An 18846-nucleotide genomic window follows, 5' to 3' on the forward strand; every position below is an offset into this window, starting at 1 on the left:
AACTTGAAACTTGTAATCCTCTGTCAGATGTCGATGAGGCCCTAGGACTGTGTCCAAACCTTTTTTCAGGAGAATAAAGTCACTCTCTTTGCCTGATGAGAAAGCAACTAATTTAGGCTTCGGTATCCCATAGGATGAGGCAATGGCCATCTCCATCAAGTTAGGTGCTCCGGTATCAGGAGCAGGGTAGGCCGCAGGTTGTGGAGCAGGATATGGATATGGGTACCAAGGATAATGCCCCGGTTGCGGTGGCGCTATCCCATGAGGAGGGTACCAAGGCCCAGCAGGTGGCTGCACTGGCGGATAAGTTTGAATGGGCGGAGGCTGATTTGGCACTGGCTGCCATGGAGGATGCTGTGCAGGCACTCGCTGACCTGGAGGAGGTAGCATGGGCGCTCGCTGGGCTGGCACAGGCGGCGCGGGTACAGGCGCTAGCTGGACTGGCAGGGGTGCCGCATGTGCTGGCACTGCCTGGCCTGGCGGCGGTAGTACTGGCGCTAGCTGTCTCTGCAGAGGTGGCGCGGGCGCTGGCTGGACTGGCAGAGGTGGCGCATGTGCAGGCTGGCGTGGCACAGGTGGCATGGGTGCAGGTGCAGGCGCTAGCTGGACTAGCAGAGGTGGCGCATGTGCAGGCTGGCCTGGCTGCGGTAACACGGGCAATGGTTGTCCCCGCAGAGGTGGCGCGGGCGCTGGCTGGCCGGGCGTGGGTGGCATATGTGCGGGCGCTAGCTGTCCCTGCAGAGGTGGCGCGGGCGCTGGCTGGCCGGGCATGTGTGGCGCATGTGCTGGCGCTGGTTGGCCAGGCGGAGGTAGCGCGGACGCTGGCTGTCCCTGCAGAGGTGGCACGTGCGCAGGCTGGCCGGGCAGGGGTGCCGCATACGCTGGTTGGCCAGGCAGGCGTGGCAGACGAGGCAGGCGTGGCATGGGCACCGGCGCTGGCTGGGGCACCAGAGGTGTGGCAGGTGAGGATGCCCTCTCTGGAGAGCCATAAGATGCTGGTGTAGCAGTGCCATCCGATTGAACATTCTCTGCTTGCTCAGTCAGGCCTACCGATGCTGCGAGAGGCTTATGTTGTGCCATGTCTAACCAGGGTCCTACTTTGGAGGCTGCGCCTTGAAGTGCCGATGTGGAGAACTGAACAAGTGGCTGAGGCATGACTGGATTCAATTCTTGCACATAAGTATGACTAGGGGGTTCTGGCCATAATGTTTGAGGAGCTAACATGTAATCTGAGGGAGGCCTGTCTGCAGTGTGGGTAGTAGTGACAGGTGCATAGCCGAATGTGTCTGGCAAACTGCTACTGTACTGCTGATGAGGAGAGGTTGATCTTGGATACTCATGAGAAAAGCCCACAGTACTGGAAGGATAAGAGGCACGCTTTGTTTCCATAGCAAGCTGTTCCATTGCAGTGCTTAAAGTTTTCCATCTCTCCTCTAGTTGATCTAATGCAGATGCTCTAGCAGCGGTAGCACTCTCAGATGGGAAAGAAATGTTGCTCTGACTTACATGTGTTGCATGCCCTGTTGATGGCATGTGTGGTCTGGAGGGGGATGATTGGCGAGGGTGGCTGAGCACATAGTCCTCTAGGTAGGCTGGAGGTTGTCTTCTCCGGCTGGGGCGAGGATAAGGCTGATGTGCTTCACCCTGGACATCTCTAGAAGCAGCCATGACGCAGATGATGTACAATCCGGCGATAAGAAGGACCAATTTTGTAGGATATTATGATGAGGAAAGTACTGGTCGTACACCCGCTGGCCTAATTCTTCGGTCAGAAAGAATGCAGCTGTTCTAGAGGTTGAGTCTTGCCATTTATTACTTAAACAGAGATGAAATAATGTAGTGGTGTCGTGTGTTGTCTCACAGTGTGGAAGTTACGTTGTGTGGTTTTCTATACAAAGACAGAAATAAAGGGAACAAACAGGACAATGCTAAGTCATTCACATCACAAACGTCCCATTCACAATATCTACTCGAGGATAATAATTACAGGAAAGTACTGCACACACAGTAGTAATGACATAGTGATAAAAAGTAGTAAAATGGCATAAATAAAGCATTAAGCAGCACAGGAAATCGTACAGCATTAAATATATGAAATGCTAACAAAGAACACCGTGTACAGGATTGCTAACGCGGCATTGCTGAGTCACGGAACATTCTAGACATTTCCAATTACACAGAACGATTGTCTGGCTTCAATACAAAGTTAGAAAGGACTGTAGAAACGAAATAAAGGGCTGTACAAATGAAATAAAGTCTTACAAAGAAAATATGTGTACTTACAGTTACATTCACGCACAACAACACAGAAACACTTCCAAACGAAGTCGTAGAGTCCAGAAATGCGACTGCATGAGAGAGAATGTCCGGGCATGTCTCATATCACGCAGCTATAACATGCATTCAAAGCGTGATCAGTCTCTTAAAGCGACAGCGCCACATTTCTTACAGGCAAGTAACTTGCATAGGAAAATGCACACATAAGGACATAAGGCATTTAAACATATGAATGTAGGGAATTTACACCTGAAAGCAGGGAATTTTGTACAGTAATGTATGCCTTAATATTTCTATAGTCCTTGTCCTGTTTCCCAATGTGAAATGAATAGGCCATGACAATCATTGTGTGTACAACATGTGTGTGATTAGCCTTGCTATCCATTCTTTTGTGTATGATGAATAATAATCATAAAGCAGAGAATGAATACGAAATGAAATGGTAGTATTATGGGATGGTCAGAACCAGGCTAGGAGGTGGCAGGTTTTGAGACACGAGGGGCGGACTGCATAGGGACACCTCAGTTACATACATGCATACTGCATGTGAGTTATGGTGGGGGTTTTAGCAGGAATCAGATCTGCAGATTTTTTTTCGAGATTCATGCAGTGTGACTAGTGACTTCAAAAGTGTGTGTCTGTGTGTGTGTGTGTGTGTGTGTGTGTGTGTGTGTGTGTGTGTGTGTGTGTGTGTGTGTGTGTGTGTGTGTGTGTGTGTGTGTGTGTGTGCTAGGCCAGTGACAGCCATGACTGTGCCCAGGACAAAGTCATCTGAAAGGGCCCCCCTCCCCACTACATACAATGTAGTGAGGACCCAATTCTGGGCCCACTGTGTCCTTGGGCCCGGGACAACAATCCCCTTTGTCCCCCTCTGTCAGCTTCCCTGTGTACGGAGTACACCCACTTCTAAATTTCAGGGATTTCAGTATACCCACTTAAAATTGATTGATCCATGGTTTTGAATAGCACAAATATATACAGTATACCCACTTCAAAAAATGCTCAAATATACAGTATACCCACCATAATAAAGTAGACTACACCACTGCCTACATCGTCTTCTCCGGTCTGTTTGCCAGTGTGCTGACTGTCTCTCTGATGAGCCTCCACAGGTACCTGCTGGTGCTGCACAGGAGACTCTGAGAGAAGCTGGGCAGGAGTGGAGAGCAAGCTTTTCTTTTGGGCCTTTGGCTGTGTGCACTCGTCTTGGCTGCTCCAGATGTGTCCTTGTTGGACATAGTGGACTACGACTCCAAGCAGGTCTGCATGCGGGTCACAGAGTCTCACAGGGAGAAGGTGGCCCTATTATCCTATGAGACCCTGCTATGTTTTGCTGTTCCATTTGGCATCCCCATGGTGTCCTATTACCACCTGCACAACCGAGTCAACCAGAGCATCTACTTCAGAAGCCCCAAACTGGCAAGGACTGTCACTTTGATCGTCGTGACGTTCGTCGTGTCGTGGCCACCACTTCACGCCATGAACATTCTGGAGATGTCATCTCCCCAGAGCTACACTGGTGGTGGCAAACAGAGATATGTCTACATGAGACCAAGGGCTCTCGGCATCAGCCTTGTTTTCCTCAACTCCTGCCTGAACCCGTTCTTGTATGCCCTGGGGTTCCGAGGTCTGTGTGGACACTGCAGAATACAGAGCAAGGAGAGGAGCTCGGGTGAGGCTAGTGATTGATAGTGTATAACAGTGGTTCCCAACCTTTTTCTTCAGGGACTAATGGTTTTTTTGGTGACCCAATCGCTTGAGCGCCTGCAGGAGAGGGAGTCACATGATGCCCTCTGTTTCCTGCGAAAACTCATTTTAGTTATTTTATTCCTTTATTCCTCTTTGGTCAGAATAAATGTTCACATTTACATGGTGTTGCTTCTATGCGTATATTATTGAAATACATGCTTTGTCATTTATTCAACATCTGCTATTTAAGGTATTTCAATTTAAACCCCTTAAAATCAAGAAGGCTTCCCGACCCTCTGTGGATCTTTGTGGATCTTTTATATTAAATATTAAATCCAGGATTTCATATCAGCTGAGCCTCCTACACTTATGTCACATGCATGAGATATTGTAAGCATTAACCAGGAATAATAAAATATTTCCCTCCATGTATGTATGTATGTATGTATGTACGACTCATTGGATTTACATCTGTCGGTCTATGTTAGTCCTATACAGTTGTGACTGCAAATTATAAGTGTAGAGGTCAGGGGTGGGGAACTTTTTTCATTCATGGGGTCATTTCAAATTCATCCAAGGGGCCATAAAAGTCCTCCCAGGGCCATGCACAAACACAAACCAGGATTTCCCCCTGCACTTTAAGCCTTTATTGAAGGCAGCCACCTTTAAAACAGACCTCACTTTCTCTAGGCCCCCTGAATATAACTCAATTGTGTTGAAAATGCAAATTCTAAGATTCCTTTACAAAATATGTCATATTTCATGTGAAGCTGAATAATATAAGATTATATTGTATCGAAAATGGCCCTCGAGGCATATGTTCCCTACCCCTGTTATAGGTGGATATAATGCTCAATATGAAGAAGATAACGCTTGTAAATGGGCAGCATCAATTCCGGGTTCATCCGGGTAATAGTCACATGCGGAAAAGTTCAGAGCCCCCCAGGCAAGTACTTTAGAAAGTGCCAAACGTAACTGGTGTGGACACAGGCAGGCACCATTCTGACAGGCCTGAAAACAGTTCCAGTGAAAATCCTGAAACACTGTACCCTATCAATATGCTACAATGGGATGTCATGTGGGCAATTTAACATAATTTCTGGGCATACATTACAGTGACTTTAGCCATTTCTTTCGCCCCAAAGTTAACGGTCAAGTGTAATGTCAACATTTCCTGACTCTGTTCGCATCAGTTCATAATTTCAACACAATCAACTCTGTGATAGTAGGCTACAAAGTCGATCCCTTTGGATGTGCAAGGTAAGGCCAGGAAAGTTGGGAACACACTTCACAATAATGGTGCATGAACGATATAATGGAACAATGGCCATAAGTAATGTAGGCCTATGTACAGCACATTTCATACACAGAGGCAGAACACATAAAAACCCATAGCGTGTCATCCAAGATGGTTATCACAAAACCTGCACAGGGTAGTAGCTGACAGGAAACACATTTCAACAGAGTTTCAGCACAGCATGACCACTTTTTTTTACATTGCTTTTAAAAAAACACAGGCCATGTTGGTCAGACTGCCAGGCGTTTAACACCGAGGTAATTGCATGGTTGCATGGTTGCAAAGTTGCCTGGGTCTTCAGCATTCTTAGTAGTAGAGAAGGTACTCTTTGGTTAACTTAGTTTAAGTATGAAGAACATTCAAGGCACTCTTTGCCTTGTGAGTGCATTTTTTTTTTTTTAAAGAACCAGCTGCTTTATCTGGTCCCATTGGGCGTTTATGGGGTTTCAGTCCTCTTTATATTCACACCCATACCTGTAGTCACAAGTGTAAGTTGCCAGAACACTGATAGTTGAAACAGGTTTGATAACGTCAGCACAATTGGTAGCTAATGAGCATTAACTCATGACCCCCTGCATGCGTTCGCATCCACCCTGTGCAAAAATGTCTTCCTTAAACTTTCTCGTTTCTCTAATAGGATACACAGGCTTTACCATCAGACCTCACAGTTGAGAAGGGTACGGTAAATTGAAGTAGCCTACTTATAGCCTACTTCCAAATTCAACATATCCTTGCGTTCCTTTGTTCACAACTTCAAACAAGATTATTAATTGAAGTAAGTGAACAGAGTATGGGGGGGGGGCAACAAAGTTCTCAGTAGGCTATGGTACATACATATGCAGAAAATGCTCACAGGTCCCAGGTCTGAGTTCACTTAAGTGGCTGAAAGGGATGTGAAGTTAGCACTGGTCTTTGTGCTGTGCAAATCTGCAGTTACTAATACCCATAGTATGCAATGTAACAAGATGGTAATCACAGAACCAAGATAGTCTGAAGGAACACTTTTTACGACACATTTCCACACAGTTCAACAGGACGTGTCGTTATGTCCTCATTCTCTAGAAAATAGATAAAATACAGAGCAAGGAACGGCCCATTTTGCATTTTTTAACCCTATCCAGACCGGGCTTTTTTGGCATACTTGGGACCGGGGGGGCTCTTTTGACACCCCCCCCCCCATAACTTAGGAACCGAATGGCGTATGACCACCAAACTTGGAGGGGATGATCTTCAGCCAAATATCTATGAATGACATCAGTTTGGTGTCATTATTGGATATTATGACGTCATTATGACATCATTTCCTGATTTTATTGCCCAAAATGTCACCTTAATGTATTTTCCATCTAACTTGGGTAATGCATATCAATGTTGGTTATTATGTGCATCAGACCACTTCAAATGTTCACAAGGGTGTCTGATGCTAATGAAAATGTAAAAAAAATATGAAAAGTGATGATGATGAGACTTAGATCAGTGATCTTTGGGCAGGTGTACCCGTCAGAAAAACGTTGCCATGGCAACAATACAAATGATAGACCTAATCTTTTGGTATCACATTGTAGCCAACTTCATTTTAGGAAAAGTCACAAAGTTTCGTAGTCATAGCTTTAGTCATTCAAGAGTTATACGACATCCCCCCGGTCTGGATAGGGTTAATAGTAACACCAAGTATAATTGTAGTACTTTTCCATCTTTGACAGCAGAGGTGCTTCATGATTTGACCGTACTTTTTCTAAATAATGAAATGTGATTCTCCCAACATTTACATGTTATTTCCAGAGATATATATATAAAAACACTATAGAAAATGTACTTCTCAGGACATTACATTTTGACATAGTTTCCAGCCACAGTTACAGTACAATACAAAACATGTACAGCTTGTATTTATTCTGTAGTACAGTATCACAACAATTAAGTTGTCTCAAAAAGCTTTTTTAAAGTCAAGCAGACCAACAGATGTGAACCAATGGATGGATACGGAGTAGAGAATTTTTTATACAGAAATGCAAGCCCTACAGAGAAACTGACACTGACACAGCTGATATAGATCTGGTTTATGTAAATAATTATGTAAAGTGCATCAAGTAGGCCTACTGTATCGAGGGCCATCATTCAAAAACACTAGTATGATCAAATAATACAAATAGATTCATCAGCAGACACTTTTATGGTGAAATGTATTTGCATATTTGCACCCATCTCGTGTTCGTTCCAGCCTATTCCCCGAATGCGTCGAACCTTTGCAGATCAGCTAATCAGTAGCCCGTGTTGACAGCATGGGCAGAAATGTCTAGTTTGTCCGCCTCTGCCCAGTACATTTACATGTTGAATTTTCAAACTTTCAGGTCTTGTTTTTTTTCTTTTTGGAATTATCTCAATATCCAGATAGAGCAGAGATGGCCAACTGGAGGCCACATGCGGCCCGCGATCTCACTCAGTGTGGCCCTTAGATAAAACATAATTAAAGAAATAAATAAATAATGACTAGATTTTCCAGAACACTACTGTCCGTGGTTCCTTGTAATTATCCCGAACTCTGCAAGTTACAGTCCGATCCCTGGTCATGTGACCCTCCGATGGTGGCGATGAAAAAATGCGGCCCTGCTTATCATGAAAGTTGCCCACCCCTGAGATAGAGTAAAACAGACTTTCAGTTGCCAGTCTCCGCTCCTGATACGCCCTCTTCACTCTGTATCCTGCAGTTTCCACATAGGCCTCGGAAGCCCAGGGCATACAAGAACGGGTTCAGGCAGGAGTTGAGGTAAACAAGGCTGATGCCAACCAACCTCTGTGTCATGTAGACATATTTCTGTTTTCCACCACCAGTGTAGCTCTGGGGAGATGACATCTCCAGAATGTTCATGACTTGATACGGTGCCCACGACACGACGAACGTCACAACGATCAAAGTGACGGTCCTTGTTAGCTTGGGGCTTCTGAAGTAGACGCTCTGGTTGACTTGGCTGTGCAGATGGTAGTAGGAGCTCACAATAATAGCAAAGGGAACAGCAAATCCTAGCAAGGTCTCACACATCAACAGCACAATCACCTTCTCACCATGAGACTCTGTGACTTGCGCACAGACCTGCCTGGAGTTATCCTCCTTCACTATGTCAAATAAGGCCACATCTGGTGCGGCCAAAACAAGAGCACACAGCCCAAGATAACAGCCCGCTCTCCCCTCCTGCCCAGCTTCTCCCAGAGTCTCCTGTGCAGCACCAGCAGGTACCTGTGGAGGCTCATCAGAGAGACGGTCAGCACACTGGCAAACAGGCCGGAGAAGACGAGGTAATTGATGGCCAAGCACAAGTCCCTAGAAAACGCCCACCCATACAAGATCTCATAAATCCACATTGGAAGTGCGCTGAGGCACAAGATGTCCGACAATGCCAGGTAGAGCATCAGGCGAAGGGTGAAGTTGTCCTCCTTGAAGCTCCGCAGTATCACGACCATGACCACTATGTTTCCAGGGACACCTAGACAGAAACACAAGGCCATCACACTACAGCCGATGTGGTGAGCCATGGAAGAGCTGCTTGCATTGACGATGGTGTCGTTTAAACGCTCCATGATAATGGAAATGTAAAAAAAAAATGAATGGTGCAAGGTGTGTCCAACAGAAAATTCTAGCCGACTGACAGTTCACTGCATCTATTCTACTCTACTCTAAAAACTCGCCCCGACCCACGAACAGCATGCAAACAAGTGCATGATCATGCGCATGAACAGGCGAGCACACACACACATTGCTTTCTTGAGGTCTGTACTAATGGTGCATTCCCCAGAGGTAGGAGCTTCCTAGTAGGCAACAAGGAGGCAGCTACCTCCCACTTGAAAGCGTTCCAACCAGCAAGTCAAACAAACTACAAACATGGAGGGACAAAAACTACATATCCACTTCTCAAAGATGTCAGCAATGTAAACAACATCATGCGTTATTTTCATTTAGCCCATTTCATCTTTGAAAGACGCAATGTCAATATAACTACACCTTAGAAAAGTTAACAGGCTGTTTTGCAACCGTTAACCTGTCCGAATCAACTTTATTTGTCCATAGAATGGTGATGTGCAACATAACACTGTGCGCTGCCATTGCTGTGATGACATCACGATAGTCAATGGGGCGAAGTCGGTTTGCTTCGCTTTTGCCCCAGCTCGCGACTTGAACATTCCGCTTTAACAGGCGTTCCAATGCATTTCAGCAAGTAGGAGGTCAGAAACATCCCATCTCCCAACCCTGGGGAACGCACCATAACTGCATTGCATACCCAGCATGATGCGATTAGATTAACAGATAACACATGAAGTTGTAATTGGGTGAAGACACCTTAGTCTCAAAATAGACTTGCTTGCTTGGTTGCATGACTCTCTGTGTTAGGTTTTTGTGACCAATTATATTCTCAGAAACATCTCATGTCACAGACCAGACCTGAAAAAAAAACTGAAACAAAAACTTGACTTTATGCAGTCCACAACACACACACACACACACACACACACACACTCTCTCTCTCTCTCTCTCTCTCTCTCTCTCTCTCTCTCAGTACTAACTGCATCTGTGAAGGGGAAAAACATTGTTCAAAAGTAACGTATCTAATCAAATCTGGATACTGGAAGTGAGACTGGCTGAAGAGTCGTTTCTCAACACCACTCTAAACCAACATCCTGCCAGGCATTCACTTGAAATTTGTGATGACTTTTCCCGTAGTCACCAACTTACAAAAGATTCAATTTTGACAGTTTTACACACACACACACACACACACACACACACACACACACACACACACACACACACACACACACACACACACACACACACACACACACACACGCTCTGCAGTGATGACATTTTCTGTATAATTGTTATTTGTTTAACTGGTCTTTGAGCACTGCATCTGTTTTTTAAGGTGTTAGGTACAGTATGTTTTTGTTCATGTATCTTTTATCTTCCCTTGCCAACTGTGAATTTCAGCTCAACTTTTCTTGTGAGCGAACAGTTTCTTCATGTAGTGATGAAATGTGACTCACTCAAACAAGACACTTTGGCATTTGCTGTTAAAGTAATAAGAAAACATTTGTCATATTTTGTTGCTTATGTGCAGCTCCATCTTCTTGCTTTTTTCCAATTAGTATTTATTTCTGGAATTTAAAATATGCTGGAAGTATATGAGCTGGACAAACCTGATTTGTCATATAATATAGCTTCTCAGATGGCACAAAGCCTACACTGAATGACTCACTCTGCCTCCTTTTAGACATTATACTGCCATCATGGCCGCTGATAGCTTTTTCTGGGCCCAGGACAAAGTCATCTGAAAGGGCCCCCCAATACATACAATGTAAGGGAAACCCAACCTCCCCCCCAAGACTTCATCTGACCAAGAGCATTGCAAGTAACATTTACCAAACGCCTGGTTGACCTGCCTCTTTTGGTGTGCTACTGGTTGTTGCTTCCCGAAAAAGTGGGAGGAGTTCCCAATTTTTCTGGAGCTCAGAAATGATATTTGTATTGCTGCTGGCCTGACTAGAAGCAATGCTGAAGGTGTTGTGTCACTAGGAGGGCACGGCCTGGCTGCCTATGAGCCTGAAGACCATGTGCCAGATTTTTACCCTTCACATCCTGGCATTGTAATCCCCATGGCTTTGTGTAGGTAGGGTAGTGTACTTATGGAGAGTACGTACACACACACACACACACACACACACACACACACACACACACACACACACACACACACACACACACACACACACAGTTTAGTACTTTTATTTGGATCTCCCCAAGACACACACACACACACACACACACACACACACACACACACACACACACACACACACACACACACACACACACACACACACACACACACACACACACACCTGGTGCTTCCTTATGGGATGGAACAGGAACAGGAGTTTGGAATTGGGTTGTGGTTCCAAACACTTACCATATGCACAGCAGAAGCGTTCTTCCTCTTAGGGAGATGGAGAAGACGAGCCCTTGACTTTTCTCCCTAAGAAACTTCTGGACACAGTTGGGCAAGACTTGGAGGCGGTTGTGTGGAGACCAGTAGCAAATAAAACAATATTACGCAGATACGGTTCAAGAAAACGTTCTTTGTAATGCATCTGCTAATTTGAATGTGCTTTACATACAGCCAGAGCTAAATGCAACCCACAGTGTAGGAAAAATGTTAAAGTGGCCTACATGAAATAGCCACTAATGTAAAGGCAGGAATGCCAGGTACTCAACAATTGATACAGCAATAGATGGCTTTAACCACCACTGTTGTTTTTTTCAGAGGCAGAGTATACTCTGTATACTCAGGCAGAGTGTACTCTGTATACTCTGTAGGCCTACTGTATGCGTTGGCAAGGGTGAGAATCTGGAGAAATACCAATTGTCTAACTATTGATAATAATAGATATCATGCCAGATGCTTCTACAAAGTGCTCAAGGTTTTTGGAATAAGAAAATTACTTTAAAAGAAATAATGAAACAAACGTTGTGAATAATAATAATAATAATAATAATAATAATAATAATAATAATAATAATTATTATTATTATAATTATAATAATAACTCAACATCGTGGACACTAGAGCATTATGCATACTTAACTAAACACAAGTAGGCCGACTGTATTAAACTGCAGGATTAAATGTTCCCCGTGCGTGTCAGTGACTCGCTAAATAGGCTGCATTGCAAAAAGATCTAATCTAGAACTATATCAGTGAATCTAGGAGTATTATGTATCTATCTATGTATTAGAAGGCCTATCTTATCCAGTCTCATTGATAGCGTGTCAAGAATATGCTTGTCGCAAAATCCAACCCCATTGCATAGGGTATAGACTACTCGGGTATGTAGGACAGGAAAGTGTAGGACAGGATGGGTTGTGTTTTACGCACTCCAAAAACGCTCTATTTGAAGAGAAATACACTTGCTGAGAACAATTTATAACCTATTATGCGGGTAGGCGACATTGTGAATTTCATCATTTGGAACTTGAAGTGAACGTTTGACAAATCTAAAACCCATAAAATTACAAGTTTTCAGGAGAATACGCACACATGTCGCCAGAAGTCTCTCTGTACCAACCAGAATGTCGATTAATTTGTACGCCACAAAACGTTGTAAAGACAGTTTGTTCGTATTACTCTGGAAGGTACAGTGTTTATTTCAACAAGGGAATAGTTCTAGTATGTATCCCCCCTTCCATTCAGTCATATTTGAACATATTTCGAATGCGGAAAACACAAACGCGCACGACCTAGACAAGCGAGGCGAATACCCTGGCTGGTTGACTCCCTGCGGCTCTCATGTTGCATTTAAGTACTGCCCACTCATTCTTCCAATCACTCACTTGTTGAGAACTCATAGAAAGACGGACAATGGCAGATGAAGCAGCTCCCGCAGCCGCCCCGGCAAAAGCAACGAAGGCACCCAAGAAGAAGGCACCCAGGCCCAAGAAGACTGGTCCAAGTGTCGGCGAGCTGGTTGTGAAAGCAATCTCTGCTTCCAAGGAGAGGAAGGGAGTGTCCCTAGCCGCTCTGAAGAAGGCGCTCGCAGCTGGTGGATACGATGTAGAGAAGAACAAGGCTCGCGTGAAGGTGGCAGTGAAATCACTGGTCGCCAAAGGCACACTTGTCCAGACCAAAGGAGTCGGTGCGTCCGGATCTTTCAAGTTAGCCAAGAAGGCGGCAGAGCCCAAGAAAAAGCCCGCTAAGAAACCAGCGGCTAAAAAGCCAGCTGCCAAGAAGCCCGCCGCAGCAAAGAAGCCCAAGAAGGCAGCAGCCAAAAAGCCCGCCGCCGCCAAGAAGTCCCCGAAGAAGGCAAAGAAGCCCGCAGCTGCCAAAAAGGCAGCAAAGAGCCCTAAGAAGGCAAAGAAGCCCGCGGCTCCCAAGAAGGCAGCAAAGAGCCCGAAGAAGGCTAAGGCAACCAAGCCCAAGGCAGCTAAACCTAAAGCCGCCAAGCCCAAGAAGGCAGCCCCCAAGAAGAAGTAAATCTATCTTTTAATCCCTGCGTTACAAACAAAAGGTTCTTTTAAGAGCCACCCAATTTCCCTATTAATTGCACATGTTCCAATGAAAAGGTCTTAAATGTCTCTGAGGTTGGCATGAATGGCGTGGTCTGTCACCAAGCATGATTTGCACCTTTTCCCAGAAGTCATTCAGTGTTAACAAAATCACAACCTCCACTCACCTTCAGATTCTAAACAACCATGGTTGAGGCTTTCTACCCAGCCAAATGCACGGTTGCACTCTGTACAAACACAATTTGTTTAGCTATTCTGTATTTTTGTACAGAACTTAAAAGGCGCGCAATGGACGATGGACTGTTAGTGCGCCTGGGCACAAGTTGCAATACACAACAAAGCGCGGAGTGGGCTATATTAAACGCCGTCTTACTATATAGTTTGCAAAATAGAAAATGTGATTGTGGGGAGAACAGAGCGCCACGGTGTCTGGACTGCAGTTCCCCGTGGGTCGTGTCGTGCGCACAGGCTGCTGTACAAAGGTAACAATGCTGAGCTCGTGGGAGCTGTCGCATCCGTCTATCTGGCTGCAGTGCGCGAGTAAACCACTGAAATCCTAGAATTGGTCGGTGTTCTGTCGAGATATGGCTGACGACTTCTCTCATTTATTTATTCGACTGAACACAGAAGTATGGCCATCTACCAGTTGGGTTGAGCCCGGACAAACTGAATGTAATACGACAATAAATGCCGCTTGCTCAGACGCATGACGCAAATTTTGATTTGCTGGTTGGAACGCTTTCAAGTAGGAGGTAGCTGCCTCCTGGTTGCATATTGGGAAGCTCCTACCGCCGGGGAATGCACTGTAGGCCTACACTGTAAGAATATCAAGTTGCCAGCTGCCTCAGAATTCCAAGTTAATGTAAATACTAGTGCTGTAAGGAAACAGCATGGTTTAACTTGATATCAAGTTTATCAGCTTGATAAGTGTATCAGCTGCTACAGAATTCCACTACATTGAAAGTTGTGCGTGTTGTTTTAACACAACGCTGCAATTCAAAGCTTAACACAATTGACAATGGTACAGGAGTTATTCCACTGTACCTACTGGAATATGTAGCACATTTGCTAGGCACACGTGATAAACTTTACTAGCACAGTCCATCTGGTAGTGCGGCCTTACATGATAGTTTAATGTAATTTTAAGACGAGCCTGTAAATTATCAACAAGAGATGGAATAGCTTTTGGATGAAATTTTGGGTGGCTCTTAAAAGAGCCTTTGGGTTATGAAAAGGTTGGCGAACACTTTACTTGGCGCTGGTGTACTTGGTAACGGCCTTGGTTCCCTCAGACACTGCGTGCTTGGCGAGCTCACCGGGCAGCAACAGACGCACTGCGGTCTGAATCTCCCTGGAGGAAATGGTGGAGCGCTTGTTGTAGTGCGCAAGGCGGGAAGCCTCACCAGCGATACGCTCGAAGATATCGTTGACGAAGGAGTTCATGATGCCCATGGCCTTGGAAGAAATGCCAGTGTCGGGGTGAACCTGCTTCAGGACCTTGTACACGTAGATGGCATAGCTCTCTTTCCTTGTCCTCCTACGTTTCTTACCACCCTTGCCGGCGGTCTTGCTCACGGCTTTCTTGGAGCCCTTTTTAGGCGCTGGTTTGGTTGAATCAGACATGGTTGAATAGTAGAAATGTCGTGCGCCCCGAATTTATATACTGGCGCTTGGGCTTATGGTAGGCCTACACTCAAACCAGATATTGGTCGGTTTGTCCAGACCTTTCCTCCTCAGGCGTGCATTGGTTATTTTAAAGAAAGGGGGACGTCTTCGTATCCACCCACGAAACGTTTCTTTCCCTGCCCTTCCCCCCTTAATCCCTTCCCGCTCTTTTCGTGCACTGGAACATTTGAAATGGCAAAAAAGAACAACTACATTTCAATTATTCATCGGCCTAAATAAGTAAAGTGTTTTAACAAACTGGTTTTGTATACGAATGGATACGTGGAACAATTGGATAATGGAGCACTTTGTTTCCTTCACCTTAATTTCCATTAGCCTAGTTGTGCCCTTATATAGAGGTTGGGGTACATACAACTAAAGGTAGTCCCAATGAAAGTATGTATATGTACTTACACTAGAGTAGGAATATATTGGCACGCAAAGCCGTAGCAGAGTTTTTAAATGTGGAATTCTAGGCTGGATGGAGGGCTGGGCAAGCGACTGTGTTAATGTGAATTGTTTTACTATTTGCTGCTTATTTTGCTGCAAGGGCGTCGGGCACAAAAACAGTGATAACGGTACCAGACAGAAAAGGTAGACAGTAATCGAAAGGTCTGCATACAGTGAATAAACCGTATTTTATTTCATTAAAAACGACAAAGCTTCGGTTCACCATTGGGATCTTCCTCGGGCGGTTATTTGGCTCAGATTGATATTTGATCGCCGCCATGACTTGAATATTATGAATAATGGCCATGGTTATTCAATTAAGAAATTAAAGACAATAACGATGGAATCAGAATGAAACTAATGTTAGGATTCTATTATATATTGTATTGGAATACACCTTCATAGTTTGTGTGGGCGGCTCTTAAAAGAGCCTTTGGGTCATGTCAGAGAAAAGGAAAGATCTAGCCGCCAAATCCGTACAGAGTACGGCCCTGGCGTTTCAGAGCGTAGACGACGTCCATGGCAGTGACGGTCTTCCTCTTAGCATGTTCGGTGTAGGTGACGGCATCACGGATCACGTTCTCAAGGAACACCTTCAGCACACCACGGGTCTCCTCGTAAATGAGCCCAGAGATACGCTTCACACCACCACGGCGAGCCAGTCGCCTGATTGCAGGCTTGGTGATACCCTGGATGTTGTCGCGAAGAACTTTGCGATGACGCTTAGCGCCACCCTTTCCAAGTCCTTTACCTCCTTTGCCACGTCCGCTCATATTGTCAATGCAGCGAAAATGTAGATGTGATGCAAAGCAGAAGTTGTTCACTGAATTTATAGGAGAGCAGAGGACCTGGTCGAAACCACACAAGTCCTGTCCTGGCTCCTCCCTTTGCGATTTGGGAGCGCCAGATGCCTAGCAGCCTAGTGCGTCACCATGGAACGCCCCTTGCCGTTATGAAGATCCAATCGGCACGTCTGGACCGCCCGCCCCGCGGACAGAATATTCATAGGTGAAAACATGCAGCTGCGAATGACTGTTATAATAGGCATACCAACATTCATTTATCATTACAGCGCATACAAAACATTGTCAGAGCCAGTGAGATTCCCCCACTTAGGACTTTACATGACAACGAATGGTGCATTCCCCAGAGGTAGGAGCTTCCTAGTAGGCAACCAGAAGGCCGCTACCCCCCACTTGAAAGTGTTCCAACCAGCAGGCCAAACTACAAACATAGAGGGACAAAAATACATATCCACTTCTCGAAGATGTCAGCAATGTAAACAATGAGGTGTAAACAACACCATGCGTTTTTTTTCAAGTAGCCGCATTTCATCTTTGAAAGAGGCAATGCCAATAACTGCACCTTAGAAAGGTTCATGGGCGGTTTTGCAACTGTTAACCTGTCCAAATCAACTCTATTTGACCATAGAATGGTGATTGCTGAGTAATGTGCAACATAAACTATTCCTAACACTGTGCGCTGCCATTGCTGTGATGACATCACGATTGTCAACGGGACGAAGTTGGTTTGCTTCGCTTTTGCCCCAGCTCGCGACTTGAACATTCCACTTCAACAGGCGTTCCAATGCATTTCAGCAAGTAGATCAGAAACATCCCATCTCCCAATCCTGGGGAACGCACCAGAATACGTCGCGGTAGTGCCAGCTAATGGTTCACAAGGGACATTAAAAAAAATAGGTAGTCTGATCACATTTATATTCAAATAGTAGCTATTTAGAGAACAGGAACAGCTTTCATGGGAAATGGTGGGCGGCTCTTAAAAGAGCCTTTGAGTTGGATTAGATAGGCGTCGTTTACTTAGAGCTTGTGTACTTGGTGACGGCCTTGGTTCCCTCGGACACGGCGTGCTTGGCGAGCTCACCTGGCAGCAGCAGACGCACTGCGGTCTGGATCTCCCTGGAGGAGATGGTGTGGCGCTTGTTATAATGCGCCAGGCGTGAAGCCTCACCAGCGATGCGCTCAAAGATGTCGTTGACGAAGGAGTTCATGATGCTCATGGCCTTTGAAGAGATACCGGTGTCGGGGTGGACCTGCTTCAAAACCTTGTACACGTAGATTGCGTAACTCTCCTTCCTGGTCCTCTTACGCTTCTTGCCTCCCTTCCCGGCGGTCTTGCTCACCGCTTTCTTGGAGCCCTTCTTGGGCGCAGGCTTCGCTGGATCAGGCATGGTTTTTAGTGTTCCGAAAGATTCGAATGACGTTTCAGGGACGTCCCTGTAATATATAGACTCTGACATGCAAATAGCTCATGTGCCCTAGCTCAGCTTTACGTTCTCTGTTGATGCCTATCGGGTTGTGATTGGTTGCCTTGAAGAGGACTTCGGCAAATAGCAGCACGCATTGGAAATACTGCACTCACGAAGCATTCCGTTTTTCTGCCCATCCCCCCTCCCGCTCTCTTTTGCTGCATTCCCCAGAGGTAGGAGCTTCCTAGTAGGCAACAAGAAGGCAGCTACCTCCCACTTGAAAGCGTTCCAACCAGCAAGTCAAACAAACTACAAACATGGAGGGACAAAAACTACATATCCACTTCTCAAAGATGTCAGCAATGTAAACAACATCATGTGTTATTTTCATTTAGCCGCATTTCATCTTTGAAAATATGCAATGTCAATATAACTACACCTTAGAAAAGTTAACAGGCTGTTTTGCAACCGTTAATAAACTTTATTTGTCCATAGAATGGTGATGTGCAACATAAACTATTCCTAATACCGTGCGCTGCCATTGCTGTGATGACATCACTATTGTCAATGGGACGAAGTCGGTCTGCTTCGCTTTTCCCCAGCTCGCGACTTGAACGTTCCGCTTCAACAGGCGTTCCAATGCATTTCAGCAAGTAGGAGGTCAGAAACATCCCATCTCCCAGCCCTGGGGAATGCACCATATGGAAGTGATTTCCATTTTCTTTGTTCTCAGCACTTTGTTCTCAGTGTCCATACTTCTCCCATCCCCCACTCTGCAACGTGAAAGATGGCAAAAAAAATTTTTTTAATTTAAATAGGTAAATTCTTCAAATAGGCCTACAACACAATTCAATACAAAATATCAGAACATATTGAATGCTATGTTTTCACTGTATGAAAACAAAGAGAAAAGAACGTGTGGGAGTTTTTTGGGTGATGTCTGGCATTAGTTAATTAACTTATGTGTGGTATGTTAGATTAGACTTTAGTGCAATGTATAGTGTGTGCAGCAATGAAACCAGTTGTGGAAGAAGTAGGCCCAATTCCACCGCCTGTGCCTTTGCTGGAGAAGTAGGCTCAAAAAGGCCGCTTGTGCCTTGCTGACATGAAAGACAAACAGTCCAGACTGGATGGTCAAGAGTGACAAGGGTAGGCGCAACGCTTGAGCACATGTACTCTGAGCACAAATGCCAAGTGAGGCACAGA

General features: G+C 45.3%; 5 protein-coding genes across 5 annotated transcripts; 1 reads left to right on the forward strand and 4 right to left on the reverse strand.

The window, feature by feature from the left end:
* Positions 1-7919: 7919 nt before the first annotated feature.
* Positions 7920-8839, reverse strand: LOC134457190 (type-1 angiotensin II receptor A-like). The gene is made up of 2 exons (XM_063209058.1): positions 8458-8839; positions 7920-8398 (listed from the first exon to the last, which is right to left on the reverse strand). Exons 1-2 carry the CDS (start codon positions 8837-8839, stop codon positions 7920-7922), a joined length of 861 nt encoding a protein of 286 aa, XP_063065128.1.
* A 2304-nt stretch (positions 8840-11143) lies between these two features.
* On the forward strand, positions 11144-16727 carry LOC134450794 (histone H1-like). The gene is made up of 2 exons (XM_063200782.1): positions 11144-14068; positions 16670-16727. The coding sequence occupies exon 1, from the start codon at positions 12673-12675 to the stop codon at positions 13282-13284; it is 612 nt and encodes a 203-aa protein (XP_063056852.1). The 5' UTR covers positions 11144-12672; the 3' UTR covers positions 13285-14068; positions 16670-16727.
* Positions 14059-14959, reverse strand: LOC134450809 (histone H2B 1/2-like). Its single transcript, XM_063200804.1, has one exon. The coding sequence runs from the start codon at positions 14937-14939 to the stop codon at positions 14565-14567; it is 375 nt and encodes a 124-aa protein (XP_063056874.1). The 5' UTR covers positions 14940-14959; the 3' UTR covers positions 14059-14564.
* On the reverse strand, positions 15697-16249 carry LOC134450816 (histone H4). The gene has a single exon (XM_063200817.1). The coding sequence runs from the start codon at positions 16202-16204 to the stop codon at positions 15893-15895; it is 312 nt and encodes a 103-aa protein (XP_063056887.1). The 5' UTR covers positions 16205-16249; the 3' UTR covers positions 15697-15892.
* Positions 16728-17232: 505 nt separating the features above from the next.
* On the reverse strand, positions 17233-17635 carry LOC134450802 (histone H2B 1/2-like). Its single transcript, XM_063200793.1, has one exon. The coding sequence runs from the start codon at positions 17620-17622 to the stop codon at positions 17248-17250; it is 375 nt and encodes a 124-aa protein (XP_063056863.1). The 5' UTR covers positions 17623-17635; the 3' UTR covers positions 17233-17247.
* Positions 17636-18846: the final 1211 nt, after the last annotated feature.

Source organism: Engraulis encrasicolus, chromosome 1, assembly GCF_034702125.1.
Source record: "Engraulis encrasicolus isolate BLACKSEA-1 chromosome 1, IST_EnEncr_1.0, whole genome shotgun sequence".
NCBI classification, from domain to species: domain Eukaryota; kingdom Metazoa; phylum Chordata; class Actinopteri; order Clupeiformes; family Engraulidae; genus Engraulis; species Engraulis encrasicolus.

What these genes read in the sequence shown, in the direction of transcription:
- LOC134457190 (XM_063209058.1), bottom strand. Translation starts at nt 8,839, where the DNA reads ATGGAGCGTTTAAACGACACCATCGTCAATGCAAGCAGCTCTTCCATG. An exon ending in GAGACTCTGGGAGAAGCTGG is followed by an intron (nt 8,399 to 8,457) that starts GCAGGAGGGGAG and finishes TGGCCGCACCAG; the next exon opens with ATGTGGCCTTATTTGACATA.
- LOC134450794 (XM_063200782.1), top strand. Translation starts at nt 12,673, where the DNA reads ATGGCAGATGAAGCAGCTCCCGCAGCCGCCCCGGCAAAAGCAACGAAG.
- LOC134450809 (XM_063200804.1), bottom strand. Translation starts at nt 14,939, where the DNA reads ATGTCTGATTCAACCAAACCAGCGCCTAAAAAGGGCTCCAAGAAAGCC.
- LOC134450816 (XM_063200817.1), bottom strand. Translation starts at nt 16,204, where the DNA reads ATGAGCGGACGTGGCAAAGGAGGTAAAGGACTTGGAAAGGGTGGCGCT.
- LOC134450802 (XM_063200793.1), bottom strand. Translation starts at nt 17,622, where the DNA reads ATGCCTGATCCAGCGAAGCCTGCGCCCAAGAAGGGCTCCAAGAAAGCG.